Source organism: Marmota monax, unplaced genomic scaffold (genome assembly GCF_021218885.2).
Source record: "Marmota monax isolate L192 unplaced genomic scaffold, Marmota_monax_Labrador192_F-V1.1 WCK01_AAM20220418_F8-fsc00224, whole genome shotgun sequence".
In the NCBI taxonomy this organism is placed as follows: Eukaryota; Metazoa; Chordata; class Mammalia; order Rodentia; family Sciuridae; genus Marmota; species Marmota monax.
In genome coordinates, this window is record NW_026693937.1 from 254,017 (window position 1) to 268,862 (window position 14,846).

The 14,846-nt window shown below is 41.8% G+C and overlaps 1 protein-coding gene and 1 non-coding gene across 8 annotated transcripts in view; one reads left to right on the forward strand and one right to left on the reverse strand.

Moving 5' to 3' along the window:
• Plekha2 (pleckstrin homology domain containing A2) overlaps positions 1-14,846 on the reverse strand; it is an 84,291-nt gene that overhangs the window by 6,399 nt on the left and 63,046 nt on the right. For all 7 annotated transcript variants that reach the window (XM_046463832.2, XM_046463834.2, XM_046463829.2 and 4 more), the window contains 5 exons: positions 11,771-11,911; positions 11,107-11,253; positions 10,726-10,794; positions 10,261-10,331; positions 6,368-6,431 (listed from right to left, as the gene is read on the reverse strand). In XM_046463832.2, coding sequence (XP_046319788.1) covers positions 6,368-6,431; positions 10,261-10,331; positions 10,726-10,794; positions 11,107-11,253; positions 11,771-11,911 — 492 coding nt within the window. The remainder of the gene's footprint in view (positions 1-6,367; positions 6,432-10,260; positions 10,332-10,725; positions 10,795-11,106; positions 11,254-11,770; positions 11,912-14,846) is intronic.
• Positions 7,908-7,993, forward strand: LOC124106293 (small nucleolar RNA SNORD35). Its single transcript, XR_006856053.1, has one exon. It is a non-coding gene; the product is annotated as a small nucleolar RNA SNORD35 (small nucleolar RNA).

The following is a 14,846-nucleotide window of genomic DNA, read 5'->3' on the forward strand; positions in this document are numbered from 1 at the left end:
ATTCTATAGGTAGAACTAGTGGAAGCTCAATTAGGTAAAGATGTTTGAGCCTGTTTGATACTCTGTAAGGCTATTAGGAATTTTATTATTAATATTAATATTATATGATACGTGAGAAGAAAATAATGCATTAAATTCTACTATTTGTTCACTGCTCTCTCTCCCTGAGACCTTTTCTCCTCAAACTGCATATAAATCATATTTCAAAAGATCAAATTGTCAGGATCAAATTATATAATATATATGGAAAGAAAAAAAGGTTATTCAGAATTTGAATGAGATGGAGGTAATTGTTCGTGAGGAGAAGAGCATTTACTAGGGCTTTTTCTTCTAGGGAAACAAATGATGATTTGGTACAGAGAATATTGGAAGACAAAGGAAAATATAAACAGGAGCTGAGGGAAAAACAAACGCCTCCCATACACAAAGGAGATTTGACGTTTTCATTTAACAGACTGGAACATTCCCATGAGGGCAATCCAATAAGCTACTCTTCCCACCATCCTAGTAAAATGTCCTCCACCATGTCCAATGCAGGACTGAGGTATGTAGCTCAGTGGGAGAGTACATGATTGAAATGTGCAAAGGCCCTGGTTCAATTCCCAGCACAAATATAATTTATATGTATATTATATATATAATGCAAAGAGAAAAGCAAGTATTTCAATTGAACCCATATAGAAAGAACATATATATTTTTTTAAATTTTACAATACTGGGGATTGAACCCAGGGGTGCTCTACAACTTAGTTATACCCCTGCCCCTTTTTATTTTATTTTGAGACATGGTCTCACTAAGTTGTCCAAGCTGTCCTCAAACTTATGATCCTCTTGCCTCAGCCACCAGAGTTGGAAGGATTACAGGTATGTGTGTGCACTGTGCCCAGTGGAGACAGACTGCTATTTTAGAAACTATATTAGCAGTCTCTATTAGTAGTTTTAACCATTATTTTTAAAATGTTATTTAAACATTATTTTAAAATACGATTTAGATAGAAGAGCAGATATTACAATTGATTCCATATTGGAAGAAAGAGAATATTATTTTATTGGGATCACATTAACAATCTCTATAGCTTTAAGAACTAGGGTCCATATTTGGGGCAAAAAAATTCAATGAAACATAAAATATTATATGCAAAAAATATGGTGTATGGCCAGGTGTGGTGGCACACACCCACAATCCCAATGACCTGGGAGGAGAAGGCAGGAGGATTGCAAGCTTGATGCCAGCCTTGACAATTTAGTGAAACTCCATACCAAAATTTTTTTAAAGGCTGGGGGGCTGGGGATATAACTCAGTGGAAGAGCATCCCTGGGTTCAATCCTAGTAGTGCACACAAACAAGAATTATGGAGTATGAAGATATCTACTTTTTATGGAAAGCCTCTACTTACTTTTCATCAAAATCTCAAAAAAAAAAAAAAAAATCTTAAAACCACATCACAAGGTAGCTTCATGAACCAGAGGTAAAAATTCGAGCTGAGGTCCACCTACCATGTAAATCACTAACAGACTAAAGAATGCTTAAAACTGGGTAGAACAAAAAGGGAAATGCCAAACTAACACCTTCTCCTCTTCCTGGAGTGCATTTGTGTGTGCATTTGTTTCTGGTGCTTGGTTCAAAAGTAGGGTTTCCACCTTTGACAACATTTTTGAGATGAGAGGGACAAAGAGTATTAAAATGAGTCATTCAGCCTGTGGTTTTCTTGAAGTCCAACTAACTTTTTACTGAGTGTCTACTATAATCCCAGCAGGATAACAGATGCATCAGTGGTTTGAAGTAATGAATTATGGAGGCCACCAGCAAAAGGTATCTAGTTTCTACCTCTGGTTATTGCCAATGCCCCATCCTAAATCTTTTGGCAGATCCTCCTTCCATTTCCAACTTCTGAAGGCTACCTGTCCCAACAGAGGACTACCTCTGCCCTCTTCTCAAGAACCTACCCAATCTTTAGACACAACCCCGTCACATATGACTGTGTTGACTGCACCTCTAAGTGATGTCACTCAGCTTGCAGTCTGCGTAAACAGTGAGGATCCAGAGAGTTTTAGGCCCAATATTTTGCAATTAATTTGTGAATCCCCTTATTGCTGCTCCTGTCCTGACACAGCACGCTGGGTTTATTGAGGGGTGGGAGGTGTATCATGTGTGTTGAACAGAGGAATAAACCCAGGGGCATTCTACCACTAGCTACATCCCCAGCACTTTTTATTTCTTTATTTTGGAATGGGGTCTGGCTAAATTGCCCAGGCTGGCCTTGAACTTATAATCCTCCTAACTGGGCCTCCAAAGTCGCTGGGATTACAGGTGTGTGCCACTGTGCCCAGCTCATAGCACTCTAGTTCTGACAAGTGGGTTCATGCCAAGTTATCAAGATCCGTTTGTACATTTCTCATTTTGAATAATGAGTCCTCCTCATAGTAAGCTGCCTAATACCCCAGGCCCTCGGTGACTGGGGAAATGGTGACCCCTGCTGGCCTTCCACCCCAAGAATTGAAATCTCATTTTGAAGCCCTGTCCAGAACTGAGAACTCCCTGCCTGCTGACAAGCTTCTCAAGCACCCACCTTTCCACCTGCTTTGATACCTGACTACTGCCGGAACCTGAATATTTGGTTACCATGACCCAACCCCAAGTTGGTTTTCCCTGATACAAAGTCAAACTTCTCTCGTTCCTGTAGCCACACCCTCTACATCTTGGGTTCTGGACCAACTGCTCTTACACAAATGAGCCAGTCTTGTTCTAGCCTCACAGTTGGTTCCTTGGTTTACTGGGTGTATGAACCCAGACAAATAATTTACTTTCAGAGACTCTGGGTTCTCATGTGAAATGGAGATAAGTTCAGGGATGGTGGAGAATTAAGTGGTACACTGCCTATAAGTTGCTTAGCACTGTGTCTGGAACATCAATAAACAATTGCTTCCCCCCCCCCCTTTTAATAGCAAAGACTATAACATGTGAGATCATAGAGTACACATAATACAAATTAAATAGTCAGAATCCATCCCAAGTCTTTCTTCTCTGTCCATAGAGTTGTTTTTTTCTGCCAAGGTCACTGTGCTCATGCAGATAGCTTTCCCAGATGCAGAAGACAGTTCTTTTTGGCAGATGTACTGAGCCTAACTTAGGAGGCAGGTCAGAAAGCCATTATGGCATGGAAGGTAAAACTTCTGGCACCTCAGCACCAAACTACTTTTACCCTTTGCACATGATTTTCACTTGGAACAAATAACTGACACATGAACTCAGTCTAATTTATTCACACTTAGAAATTTGGCAGTATTTTTTCTTCAAAAAATGAATAAAATGAGCCTATAACACTGAGGATAAATTATGGCAGTATTTTTTTTTTTTTGCCAATGGTAAATATTGAGCATTCCAAGCAAAAATTAGAATCTCAGAAGACTTGTCCCTATCTCCATGAGCTCAACAAATTTCCATACATAAAAACTTTGCTAGTAATATTAAAGATTGTGATTTTAAAATATTACATAATAAAATGAGTCAACATTTTGAAGATCTGTATACCTCAGTGAGACCAGTATTTTCCAAATGAGTAATGCAGGCTGGCATGGATAAAAAGTATCTATTCGAAGTGTAAAACTGACTAACAGATTCTAATGTAAGAATATAAAAGTTTATAGATATTACTTCAGATTCCACATTGTATCTAAACATTAAGAAATTACCATTTGTCAAGCTTTGGTATAGAATCAAAGAAGAATATTCAAGATTATCTAAAAAGGATATTTAAAAAACTCTTTTCCAGTACATATTTCTGTAAAGCCAGACTTTCATATTTCTTAATCAAAACAACATATGGCCACAGATAGAATGCAGAAGCAGATAATGAGAATCCTATTGTCATCTACTAAGCCAGCCATTGAAGAGATTTACAAAAATATAAAAACACTACTTCTTTTCTTGATAATTTTTAGAAAGCTATTTTTCATGATAACTTATATAATAAGTTAATATAATAGCTTATAGTGAGTTTATAGTTTCCACTTCTAAATGAACTAACAAATACTTTTAATGATTATTTTCATCTATATCTTCTCTTATTTTCCATTCTGAGTTTGGTGTTATAAACTAATTTGATCACTTACTCATAATTTGTTCAGGGTGGTGCCAGTATCCTTTTATCCTAGAAATGTGGGGAGTTGAAGGGAAAGGAGGACAGAAGTGATGAGCCTCTTTCAGGAATCGTGTATACACTCATGTAGATAATACAATGTCTTCTGAACATTTCTTGGTTGGGTTTTATGTTTCATAAATCAATATCTTCAGCCCAGGTTTCTTATAATCACTATCTTACAACCAGCACCATCATTCACTTGACAGATATTCAGTATCATCAATGTGTTAAGCATCAACTAGTCAATGGTCCTCATAACATGTCTCCTTGGAAGTCTCACAAGTACTGTAAATTCACAATCACCTATGCTTACCTTGCCCATCCCCTTAGTAGTTTTCCCCTTCTGTGTTATCATGAAAGTGACAGATACCATCAGCCACACTGATGCTCAAGCTAAACATCTGAGCATTATCCGGACCTCTCCCCTCTCTCCCTTCATCCAACCAAATCCTAGTCCTCCCTTGTCCTGTGTCCTCTGCACTGCACTGGGCCACACAATCTACAAACAGCATTTTACAGTTAAGGAAAACGAGGCTCTGAAAGTTAAATAATTTGCCCAGTCCACATGCCATATTTAAAGGCAAACCTGACCAAGGCAGTCCCTTCATTTAACTTCCCAGGCACTAACTCAGGATAAAGCACAAGCTGTCTACCAAGGCACCTAGCTGTCCAGCCCCCTCAGGTTCTTCACTGCTTCACCTCCAGGCTCTTGATCATAAGTGCTACTCTTTTGCCTGGACTATTCTTCCCCTGACCCAGCAAAGATGTATCTTCCTTCAGGAAACCTTCCCTAAGACTTGCAGAAAAGACCTTCTTACAAGTCCTAATGGCAGCAATCATGCCAATCATGCTATTTTCTGATTTGTATTCCCTCACTCCTTTCTGGGAGCTTGTTTCATATTTGGAATACATTTAAAATCTTTTGGCACATTTGGCATTTCATGCAGTGATCATCTGACCTCCTAATTTTTTTCTTCAACTTGAATATATTAAGGTTGACTCTTTGTGCCGTAAAGTTCTAGGCCACGCATTCAACATTATGGCATATAACAGTTGTACTACCCTGCAAACACATCTCAGCTTCACCTATCCAAACTCCCTCCCCTACCCCATCATTGGGTTTTAACTGCCTGTTAACTTGGCTAGAACTCTCTCTTAGGTTCAGGATTGGTTCTGTTTTAATGTGGTGACCCCAACCCAACATAAAATGCCTAGCTATCCTGAGCATACTCTACAAACTCCATGGAGTGCAAGGACTAGACGCTCCCTTGCTGCATCTACAGGCTCAACCTTGTCCCTACATGGCCATGGTGCCAGTGAATAAGTAGCTTTAATACTACAGTGACCCTTTCCCCAGTCCAGTTTGCTCCAAAGCCTCCCCTCATCTCTTCCTGGAAGGTACGTGCTTGTCTGAATGGGCACTGTCTGCTGATGATTCAGTCCACTATTATGTCTGCTGGGTACAGGCAGAGGAACACTGGAATCACAGGAGCCACTGCCCAAGAAACAGGAAAAGGGTCTGATCCCCTACAGAAAGGAGGGTGTTTAGTGGGGAGTAGATTAAGCCAGCACACTGTGCATCAGTTTTAATGTTAGAAATTCCTCATCAGCACAATACAGGAGATCAACATACTCTCTGCGGATCGCCAGGCAGGCTGGGCTAGGGACTTGGCACTGAATGTCTAGGCCCTGCTTGGAAATCTGCCTTGCTAGCTCCTATGACTTTAGAAGAGGTTGGGACAACTCCAAAGTCATGGGTGGAGGGGAGAAGCTTCTGATAAGTGAACTGTCAGAATCCAAACAATGGCTTTCTCTGTGCAGCTGGGCTCTGCACCTGGTGCCCGCACAGGGCCCTCTGTGCTTCTGTCATTCGCACACAGTGATGTCCATACACAGACAGGACTTATAAATACCCTCCAAAGCAGAAGTGAAATCCCTGACCAGTTCTCCTTTTCTCTGCTCAGTTGGAGCCCAGCAGCTGAGAGCAGTTGGTAGAAACTCTTGTTCTCCAGTACAGTGGCTCAACCTGCTTTATTATTTTATGGTTGGGAAGCTTCAGGCAAACATCCTGTTTAGAATAAAATGGGACTCAAGACTATTAGGGGCTAAATTTACAACATGGAAACCTCAAGCAAAAGAAAAGAGAAAGCAAATGAAAGGGCGAGGTCTACAAATACACTGTAAACAGAAAAGGAATGCTAGTCTTCTCTGGGTGAGCACTTTACCTGTATGTAGAAGGTCCGGGAGCTTGTTATTATTTCAAACAGGTTGTCCCTCATTAAGAGATCACTAGACAGATAAAGAGAAAGGAAGTTACTGGGCATACTGGCATATATTCTAAGCTTCACTGATACTAAGTCTAGGCACCAGTATCCACTACCATGGAAAATAAAAGATGAGGACTGGGGATGTGGCTCAAGCGGTATCGCGCTCGCCTGGCATGCGTGCGGCCTGGGTTCGATCCTCAGCACCACATACAAAAAAACCCAAAAGATGTTGTGTCCACCAAAAACTAAAAAATAAATATTAAAAAATTTTCTCTCTCTCTCTCTCACTCTCTCTTTAAAAAAAATAATAAATAAAAAAGTAAAAGATGGGCAGGTGTGTCCAGGCCATTCCTCCTTTAGCCACTGCCTCAAAAACACTCTGGGGATTCCCTCCAGCCTCACCTCTTCGAAGGTCTCAGGAATTCTTTGCTATTCTGATGGACCCCCACCACCACCACCACCAGTTCCAACAAGATTAAAGCTTCTTTCCTTCCAAAACCTCCTGTTTAATATCCACCACACCCCCCACCTCCTACAGTTTTATTTTCTTCAATCCATCCCTTCTCCCTCCCTCCTTCTTATGCAGTGCTAAGGATCAAATCCAGTGTCTCACACATGCTAGGCAAGTGCTCTGCCACTGAGTTAACAGCTACCGCCCTATGTTATGCAATCTTCACAACCATCCCGTAAGGCATCTAAAGATTTTCCATACTTTATAGATGAAGAAAGCCAGGCTTGGAGAGTTTAAATGATATATATGTGGATGGTGCCAGAGAACTGGACCCAGGTCTGATTCCAGAGTCTAGGCTTTTAAATATTCCAATGCCATTTGCTTCTATTAAGGATCAAATTCTCCACTTCTACAGCCTTCCTCCCCCTGAGCAGCAACCTTATCCTCAATTCCTGCTTTCTGTCCTGGGCCCAGAAGACAAGAACTAAAGAGAAAAAAATGAAGATGAGAGTAGACCACTTTAATATCTGCTTCAAAGTACATATGGGTTTTCTGACTTCTGCAAAAAAGAGAATAAGAAATAACAGATGCTCAGGGACAAACCTCAAATTGGCCAAAATCATTTACAATATTAAATGCCTGCTGCAGGAAATATAATTCCTACCCAATAAAAGAACCTAAGAGAGCAAGACTACACAATCAGACGTTAGTAAATTTTGTGTTACACACAAAGAATCAGACTCATTCCTAGAAAGGACTGGTCATGAGCAGGTGTGGACTTCTGAATGCAGACTTGGAAGGAACTGGCAGGAGGTTGGCCAGTGACAATAGGTACTGCATAAAAAAGGATTGACACCACTGGTCAGAAAGAACTGGGGTCAAATTCCACTGCTTGTGGTGATGCACATCTATAATCCCAGCAACTCAGGAGGCTAAGACAGGAGTTCACAAGCTCAAGGCCAACCTCGGTAAGTGAGCAAGATCCTGTCTCAAAATAAAATATAAAAAGGGCTGGGAATCTTGCTCACTGGTAAAGCACCCAATACTGGCAGATGAGGTCTTTTCTTACAATGGTCTGCAGATGCCACTGTGGGCAGTGCCGAAAATGCCACACATTCAGCTGATGCCGGTGGGCGGGGGATCTGACTCTATTCAAGAAAAAAGATATTTGTAACCAAGTGTTTAATAGAAATGAGAAGATATCCCTTACTGAGCTGGTCACTGAAAAGATACAGAAGGCATCTAGTATAAAGCATAGCACTTGACATAGTGTTTCTGAATAGAGATGGCTCTTTGGTGGCTAAAATGATTTAACCTTTTAGACTATTAATGCATATGCAATGCAATCACAAAATCGAATACAGAGAGGAAAGGAAAGCACCCCCTTCACATCTCCTTCCCAGCTGCATATTCCCTTTCAATTCTACGTACATTGACTATCCAGATGTCCTGAATTCTCCTAACTGGATTCTAGAGAAGCCACGCCATCTACCAGACCTGGAAGCTGCAGGTCCCTTCCCAGCTGGCTTCAACTCCCCAACTTCTTTTACTCAAGAGCTTAGTGAAATTCTGTCAGAATAAGAGTTAGGGAAAACTTAAGGATCTTAGGATGGAACCCTACCTTGGTTCTCTAAGCTACCTCAACATGTAGGTGATCTCTCACCTGCACAAGCCTTTCAGGTCAGCAACCATGAAGGATCTCCCAGGATCTAATCATGCCCTATTCTTCTTCTGCCCACTGCCTCCCTCTGGAGCTACACATCTGGAACTTCCGTCTTCAGCTTCTTTCATAAATTATAAATTGTCACTGGGAACCTCCCCAATCCTCTAAACTCTGCAACTGCCACTTGCAAGACCCAGTCCAATGTTTCTTCCCCAGCCTCCTTGGGTCCCACAGCATGATATTTTCATGTAATATTGTCTCATGCCTTCATGGGAGAATAGGCTGCCTGCTGCTAATAGTCTCTGTGATGATGTATGTGAGCTCTGCATGCACAGTCTACAGAACACAGGACAACAAACACAAGGGTTCTAAGACTGCACACTGATGGCCAAAAAAGAGGATTTCTACACGCCAGATGCCCTTGGGGGTCTGTACAGTATAGTTCTGGGGATATCTGTATTTGGGGTTAAATGCGGGATATTCCCTTGTCAAGTCCCAAACTCATGCTATGTACCACAGCACTTCGAAGGCAACCATTTCCTAAGTAAAGAGGAACATATTAAAAACACTTTTTTAGGGGCTGGGGTTATGGCTCAGCAGTAGAGCACTCGCCTTGCACATGCAAGGCCCTGGGTTTGATCCTCAGCACCACATAAAAATAAATAAAGTTATTGTGTACAAAAAAAAAAAAAACACCACTTGTTTAGGAAAAAACAACAACACTTGTTCACGACTGGGGGTATAGCTCAGTGGCAGAGAGCTTGCCTGCCTGGCATGCACAACTGCCCCAGGTTTCATCTCCAGCATCAAAAAAAGAAGAAAAAGAAAAAAAATCACAACAAAAACAGGCTCATCCTGCCCAATGATAGTAACCTGGAAATGTTATGAATCACCCTGTGTTAATGGGACATCAAGGTCTAAAGGAGAAGAGGCCAAAGAAATTTAGGCTTGAAGCACTGGCATCAGCAGTGATCTGACCAGCACTGCAGTTAGTCATGTAAAGGCAAAGTTCTCCTCTTAGCCTCGTCCTCCTGGAGGAAAAGCATCTAGCACCTGAGAAGCTTCTGAGCCCCACTCCCTTTCCCTTTCTCATTACCATATTTTTTCTTTTCCTCCAAGAGAAATTATTTTAGAGTCTCCTCTCCTAAGGAACTATTACCTAATGGGAAAAGGTAAGTTTGCTCAGTGTGATCTCATCCCTGTAACAGCTTGGATACAGTGAGTCAGCCACAAGATATGAGGGTCCTTACCTTACCTTGCTCTTGGAAGGAATTTTTTGTTGCTCTTGGTTTTTGTTTATTTTCTTGTGGGTTTTTTGTGTTTTCTTGGTGCTGGGGATTGAACCCAAAGCCTTGTACATACTAAGCCCACCCTCTCCCACTGAGCTACACCCCTGTCCCCAGAAGACGACTCTGAAAGAGAGCCTCAGAAGGGTACAAAATGAAGATTTAAGAAAGCAAATGGAGGTTCTGATCAGAAAAGAGTAAGCAGAAGTTGGGCACTGTGGCGCAAGTCTGTAATCGCAGCAGCTCAGGAAGCTGAGGGAGGAGGATGGCAAGTTCAAAGACAGCCTCAGCATCTTAGCAAAGCCCTATGCAACTCAGTGAGATCCTGTCTTTAAATAAATGTACAAAAGAGCCGAGGATGTGGCTTAGTGGTTAAGTGACCCTGGGTTCAATCCTGGTACCAAAAAAAAAAAAAAAAAAAAGAAAAGAAAAAATAAGCCAAGATAATTACCCAGATTTGACCAGACACTCATGGGTCTTGAGAACATCTTTGAGATATATAGTGCGCAGTGGTTCTCGGTCCTGGTTGAAAAAGGGAAAGATAATGACTGAGGTTGTTCCCACAACCCAATGGCCCAGATCAGCTAACAAATGCCCCTCTCTCCGAGATGGTTGGCTAACCCCAGTATGACCAACAACCTAGTCTCAGAACAATCACTAAGAGAAAAAAAAAAAAAATCTAAGCTATTCTGTGGCTCCACCCAGCAGCTTACTGCACTGAAGACAGAAGGACATTAAGGTCACTTTAATATCATGGTAAATATGGGCAATAAGATGGATGGTCATAAGACAGAGGTACCTTTGGAGTCTGTATGTGCCCATGTCTCCACTCCTTCACACTTTCCTACGGGTGTGTATTCATGTACCTCTTCATTTCTATGACCTCTCAGAAAGGCCCCCCAAAGCTACTACCAACCTGCTCACACTTGAAGTAGCAGATGGTGAAGTCATCCAGGGCAAAGAAGCGACGTTTCCAGCTCTTCCGCTGAAATGAAAAAGAGCCAGATATTGGGAAGCTGTCCCCAGCATTGCAGAGGGTGTTCTAATGCAAAACTCCCAGGGTCACAGCTCCGTGGAAGCCAGGCTACCACACTGAACAGGAGCAAAGGCTTCCTTTCGGAAGCAATATGTGACACATCGGGCCAACAGTTGGTCCCCAAAGCACACAGGCTTGGACAGCAGCTAGCACAGAGGACTGTAGCTCCTCCTCTCATTCTCCTCTCCCCTCTGTTACATCCACACCCACTAGCTCCAAGGAGTCACCAGAACCCTGATGGGCACCTGTGCTGGCACTCACCACATTCCCTTGCTTCACACAGTAGCCACTCTTAATGAGGGGAGGCCCAGTAGAAGCACGGCAGCCTGACGTGGGGATGTAACTCTGAGACCTTCGAAGGATGGCATGGGACCCTGGCTCACTCCCTTCCTGTCCATCCCCGCCATTCTACAAGGAAACAGTGTCAGGGTTAGCACCTCCCTGGCTCTTCTATGCAGTCACAGCCCCCTCTCCCTCCCTCGGTTTGGATCTCTTATCTCTTTTATGTTAGTTAAAGAATAAACAAACATTGACTTTGCACTGGATAAGACATTCTATTGGGTACTGTCATACAGTAAGACTCAGGGATGTTGGACAGACCCAGATGAAAGAGAAGAATAGAAAATGCAAACCAGAAAAAGGCATATATACCAGAATGGGAGGAGGGACAGCAGCCTTATTTGCTATCCTACAAGTTATCTCCTGAGTCTTGTACAGTCACAACTTTGAGATGCACTGGCCTTGATTTCTGCACCACCATTACTCACAACCACCCTGCACTGTATTCTTCTGATCACCTTTCTGCGCTAGCTCCCCTACTCCCATCTATCTTTTTCTTGGCACATTCCTCGATGCACATGATTGGCACATCACGGATACTTCCATATCCTTGCCACCCTCAGCAGCCCAAGCCAAGCCCCAGCACCTGGCTGATGGGTGTGTGTACCACCACCCCTCCGATGATCTCGGTCTTGTAGGCCACCTGTGGCTTCTTGTCTAGGGCTGCAGGAGTTGTTAGGCTTTTGAGAACTTCAGTAGCCAGGGGAAGGCTCCCACCTTTGGGTACCTGGGAAGAAAGACAGTGAGGTCAGTGGGGAACAGAAGGCTTAGAAAAAGTGGGGAGCCAAGAGCAAGATAGGGTGGGAAGAAAAGCCAATGTACCAAATTATATTTAAGACTCCTATTTCCTCCACAGTCCTTCCATTGATCCATATCTCAACATGAGTTCAGCCAGCAACCCCTCCACACCTATTACACTCTTGCTCGACAAATTTACGGAACACCTATTCTACAAGCCAGCCCTTCCACAGCTGCAAACAAGAGATTAAACATCAAACAAAACAGACATGAGTCCCTGCCCTTCTGGAACCAAAAACTAATAAGTGAGACTGACCCAAAACTGGGTAGAAAAACATTCAGAGTATCTACAAATGATGGTGCCTGCCATAAAGAAAGTAAGTGAGAGCTGAGGCAAAGTGCTACAGGGAAACTACAGGAAATGGAGCAGTTGGGAGAGGTCTCCACAGAACAGCTGTTGGATCTGCAACCTGGAGGGCAAAAAAGGAAAAAGGAATGTAAAGATGGGAGGGAGCCAGCTCATCAGGTAGAACAGCTAAGAATGCACGTGGGAAGGCTGTGGTGTAGCAGCAACAGAGCACTCGCTGAGCATCTGCTCAGCCCTGAGTTCCACCCCTAGTGCCACGTGTGTATGCACAAATGCACACCCACAAATGCACATGCCCAGGTTGAGCATCCCTACTCTGAATATCCCACACCTGACTTCATGTGATGACTTGCAGCCAAAAATACAGGTACATTCACAACTCAAAGTGGATCAGGAACTGAGGCATTAGATCAGAGACTCTGCACCCACTAGAAGAAAAAGCAGGCCCAATTCTCCATCATGTCAGCTTAGGAATCGACTTCCTCAACAAGACTCCTAAAGTCCTGAAAGTAAAATCAAGAATCAATAAATAGGATGGCATTAAACTTCTGCAGAACAAAGGAAATCATCAAGAATGTGAAGAGAGCACCTACAGAATGGGAGAAAATCTTTCCACACGCACCTCAGATAGAGCACTAATCTCCAGGATACATAAAAAACTCAAAAAACTTAACACCAAAAAAAACCCCACAAATAACCAAATCAATAAATGGGCCAAGGAACTGAACAGGCACGTCACAGAAGAAATACAAAGGGTCAACAAATAAATGTAAAAATGTTTAACACTGCTAGCAGTTAGTGAAATGAAAATTAAAACTACCTAAGATTTCATCTCACTCCAGTCAGAATGATAATTATCAAAAATACAAGTAAAAATAGGGTGGGCACCATAGCGCATGCCTGTAATCCCAGTGGCTGGGAAGACTGAGGCAGGAAGATCATGAGTTCAAAGCCAGCCTCAGAAAAAGTGAAGCAAGACAGTGAGATCCTGTCTGTAAATAAAATACAAAATATGGCTGGGGCTGGGGCTCAGTGGTTGAGTACCCGTGAGTTCAATCCCTAGTACAAAAAAAAGGAAAAGAAAAATGCAAGTAAAAATAAACGTTGGCAAAGATGTGAGGAAAAAGGTACACTCATACATTGATGGAGGGACTGCAAATTGGTGCAACTTCTCTGGAAAGCAGTTTGGAGATTTCTTAGCAAACTTGGAATGGAACCACCATTTGACCCAGTTATCCCACTTCTTGATATATACCCTAAGGACTTAAAATCATCATACTATAGTGATGCAGCTACATCAATGTTTATAGCAGCTCAATTCATAATAGCTAAGCTATGGAACCAACCTAGGTGTCCTTGAACAGATGAATGGATAAAGAAAATGTGGTATATATACACCCTGGAATATTATTCAGCCAAAATTATAACAACAAAATTACGGCATTTGCTGGTAAATGGATAAAAATGGAGATTATCATGATAAATGAAATAAACCAATCCCAAAAAACCAAAGGCCCAATATTTTCTCTGATATGCAGATCCTGAATCACAATAGGAGGAGGTTTACTGGATTGGACAGGATGGATAAGGGGATGGGATGGAAATAGGAAAACAGTAGAATGAATCCATAACTTTCGTATGTTCATATATGAACACACAATCAGTGTAACTTCATATCATGTACGACCACAAAAATGGGAAGTTGTATTCCATGTATGTATGATATGTCAAAACACATTTTACTGTCATGTATAACTAAAAAGAACAAAAAATTTTTAAAAAATAGGTACACTAAAAACATAGTAAAAAATACCTTTAGGTAATGTGTATAATATATATATGAAACATTAATAAATTTTGTGTTTAAACTTGGGTTCCATCCCCAAGATTTTTCCATGTAATATTTCAAAATCTGAAAAATATCTAAGATCCAAAACACTTCTGGTACCAAGAGATTCAGATAAGGGGTAGCCAATCTGTATAAGGTATAAAATCAGGGATGCATGAGCTTTGAAGCCAGAAGGCCTGGAGTATAACTTTTGACCTGTCACCAACAATGTGAGTGACCTTCAGCAAATCACTGAACCTCTGTAGGCCTAAACCATCTGTTAGTTAACTTTCCATAAGGAAAAAGGTTTGTTTTGATTTAGAAGTTTCAGTCTGTGGTTGCTTGGACCCATTGCTTTGGGCCTGTGGAAACACAGTACATCATGGTGGATGCCTATGGTGGAGGAGACCTATTTACCTCATGGAAGCCAGGAAGTAAAGAGAGACAAGAAGGGGTCAGGATCTCAATATCGCCTTCAATGGCACACCCCCCAATAACCTAACTTCCTTCTACTAGGTCCCACCTTTTAAAGGTTCCACTACCTCCCCAAAGCACAATGGGATAAGGCACATAGGCCTCTGGAGGACATTCAAGATCTAAACTATAAAATCATCTCAATAAAATGGAAAGGGGAACAACATGATGTTAGAATAGTTGTTATAGTTCTCAAGTGGTACACACATTTAAATGCTCTAGAAACACAAATAAGAATATAAATGTATTATGAAA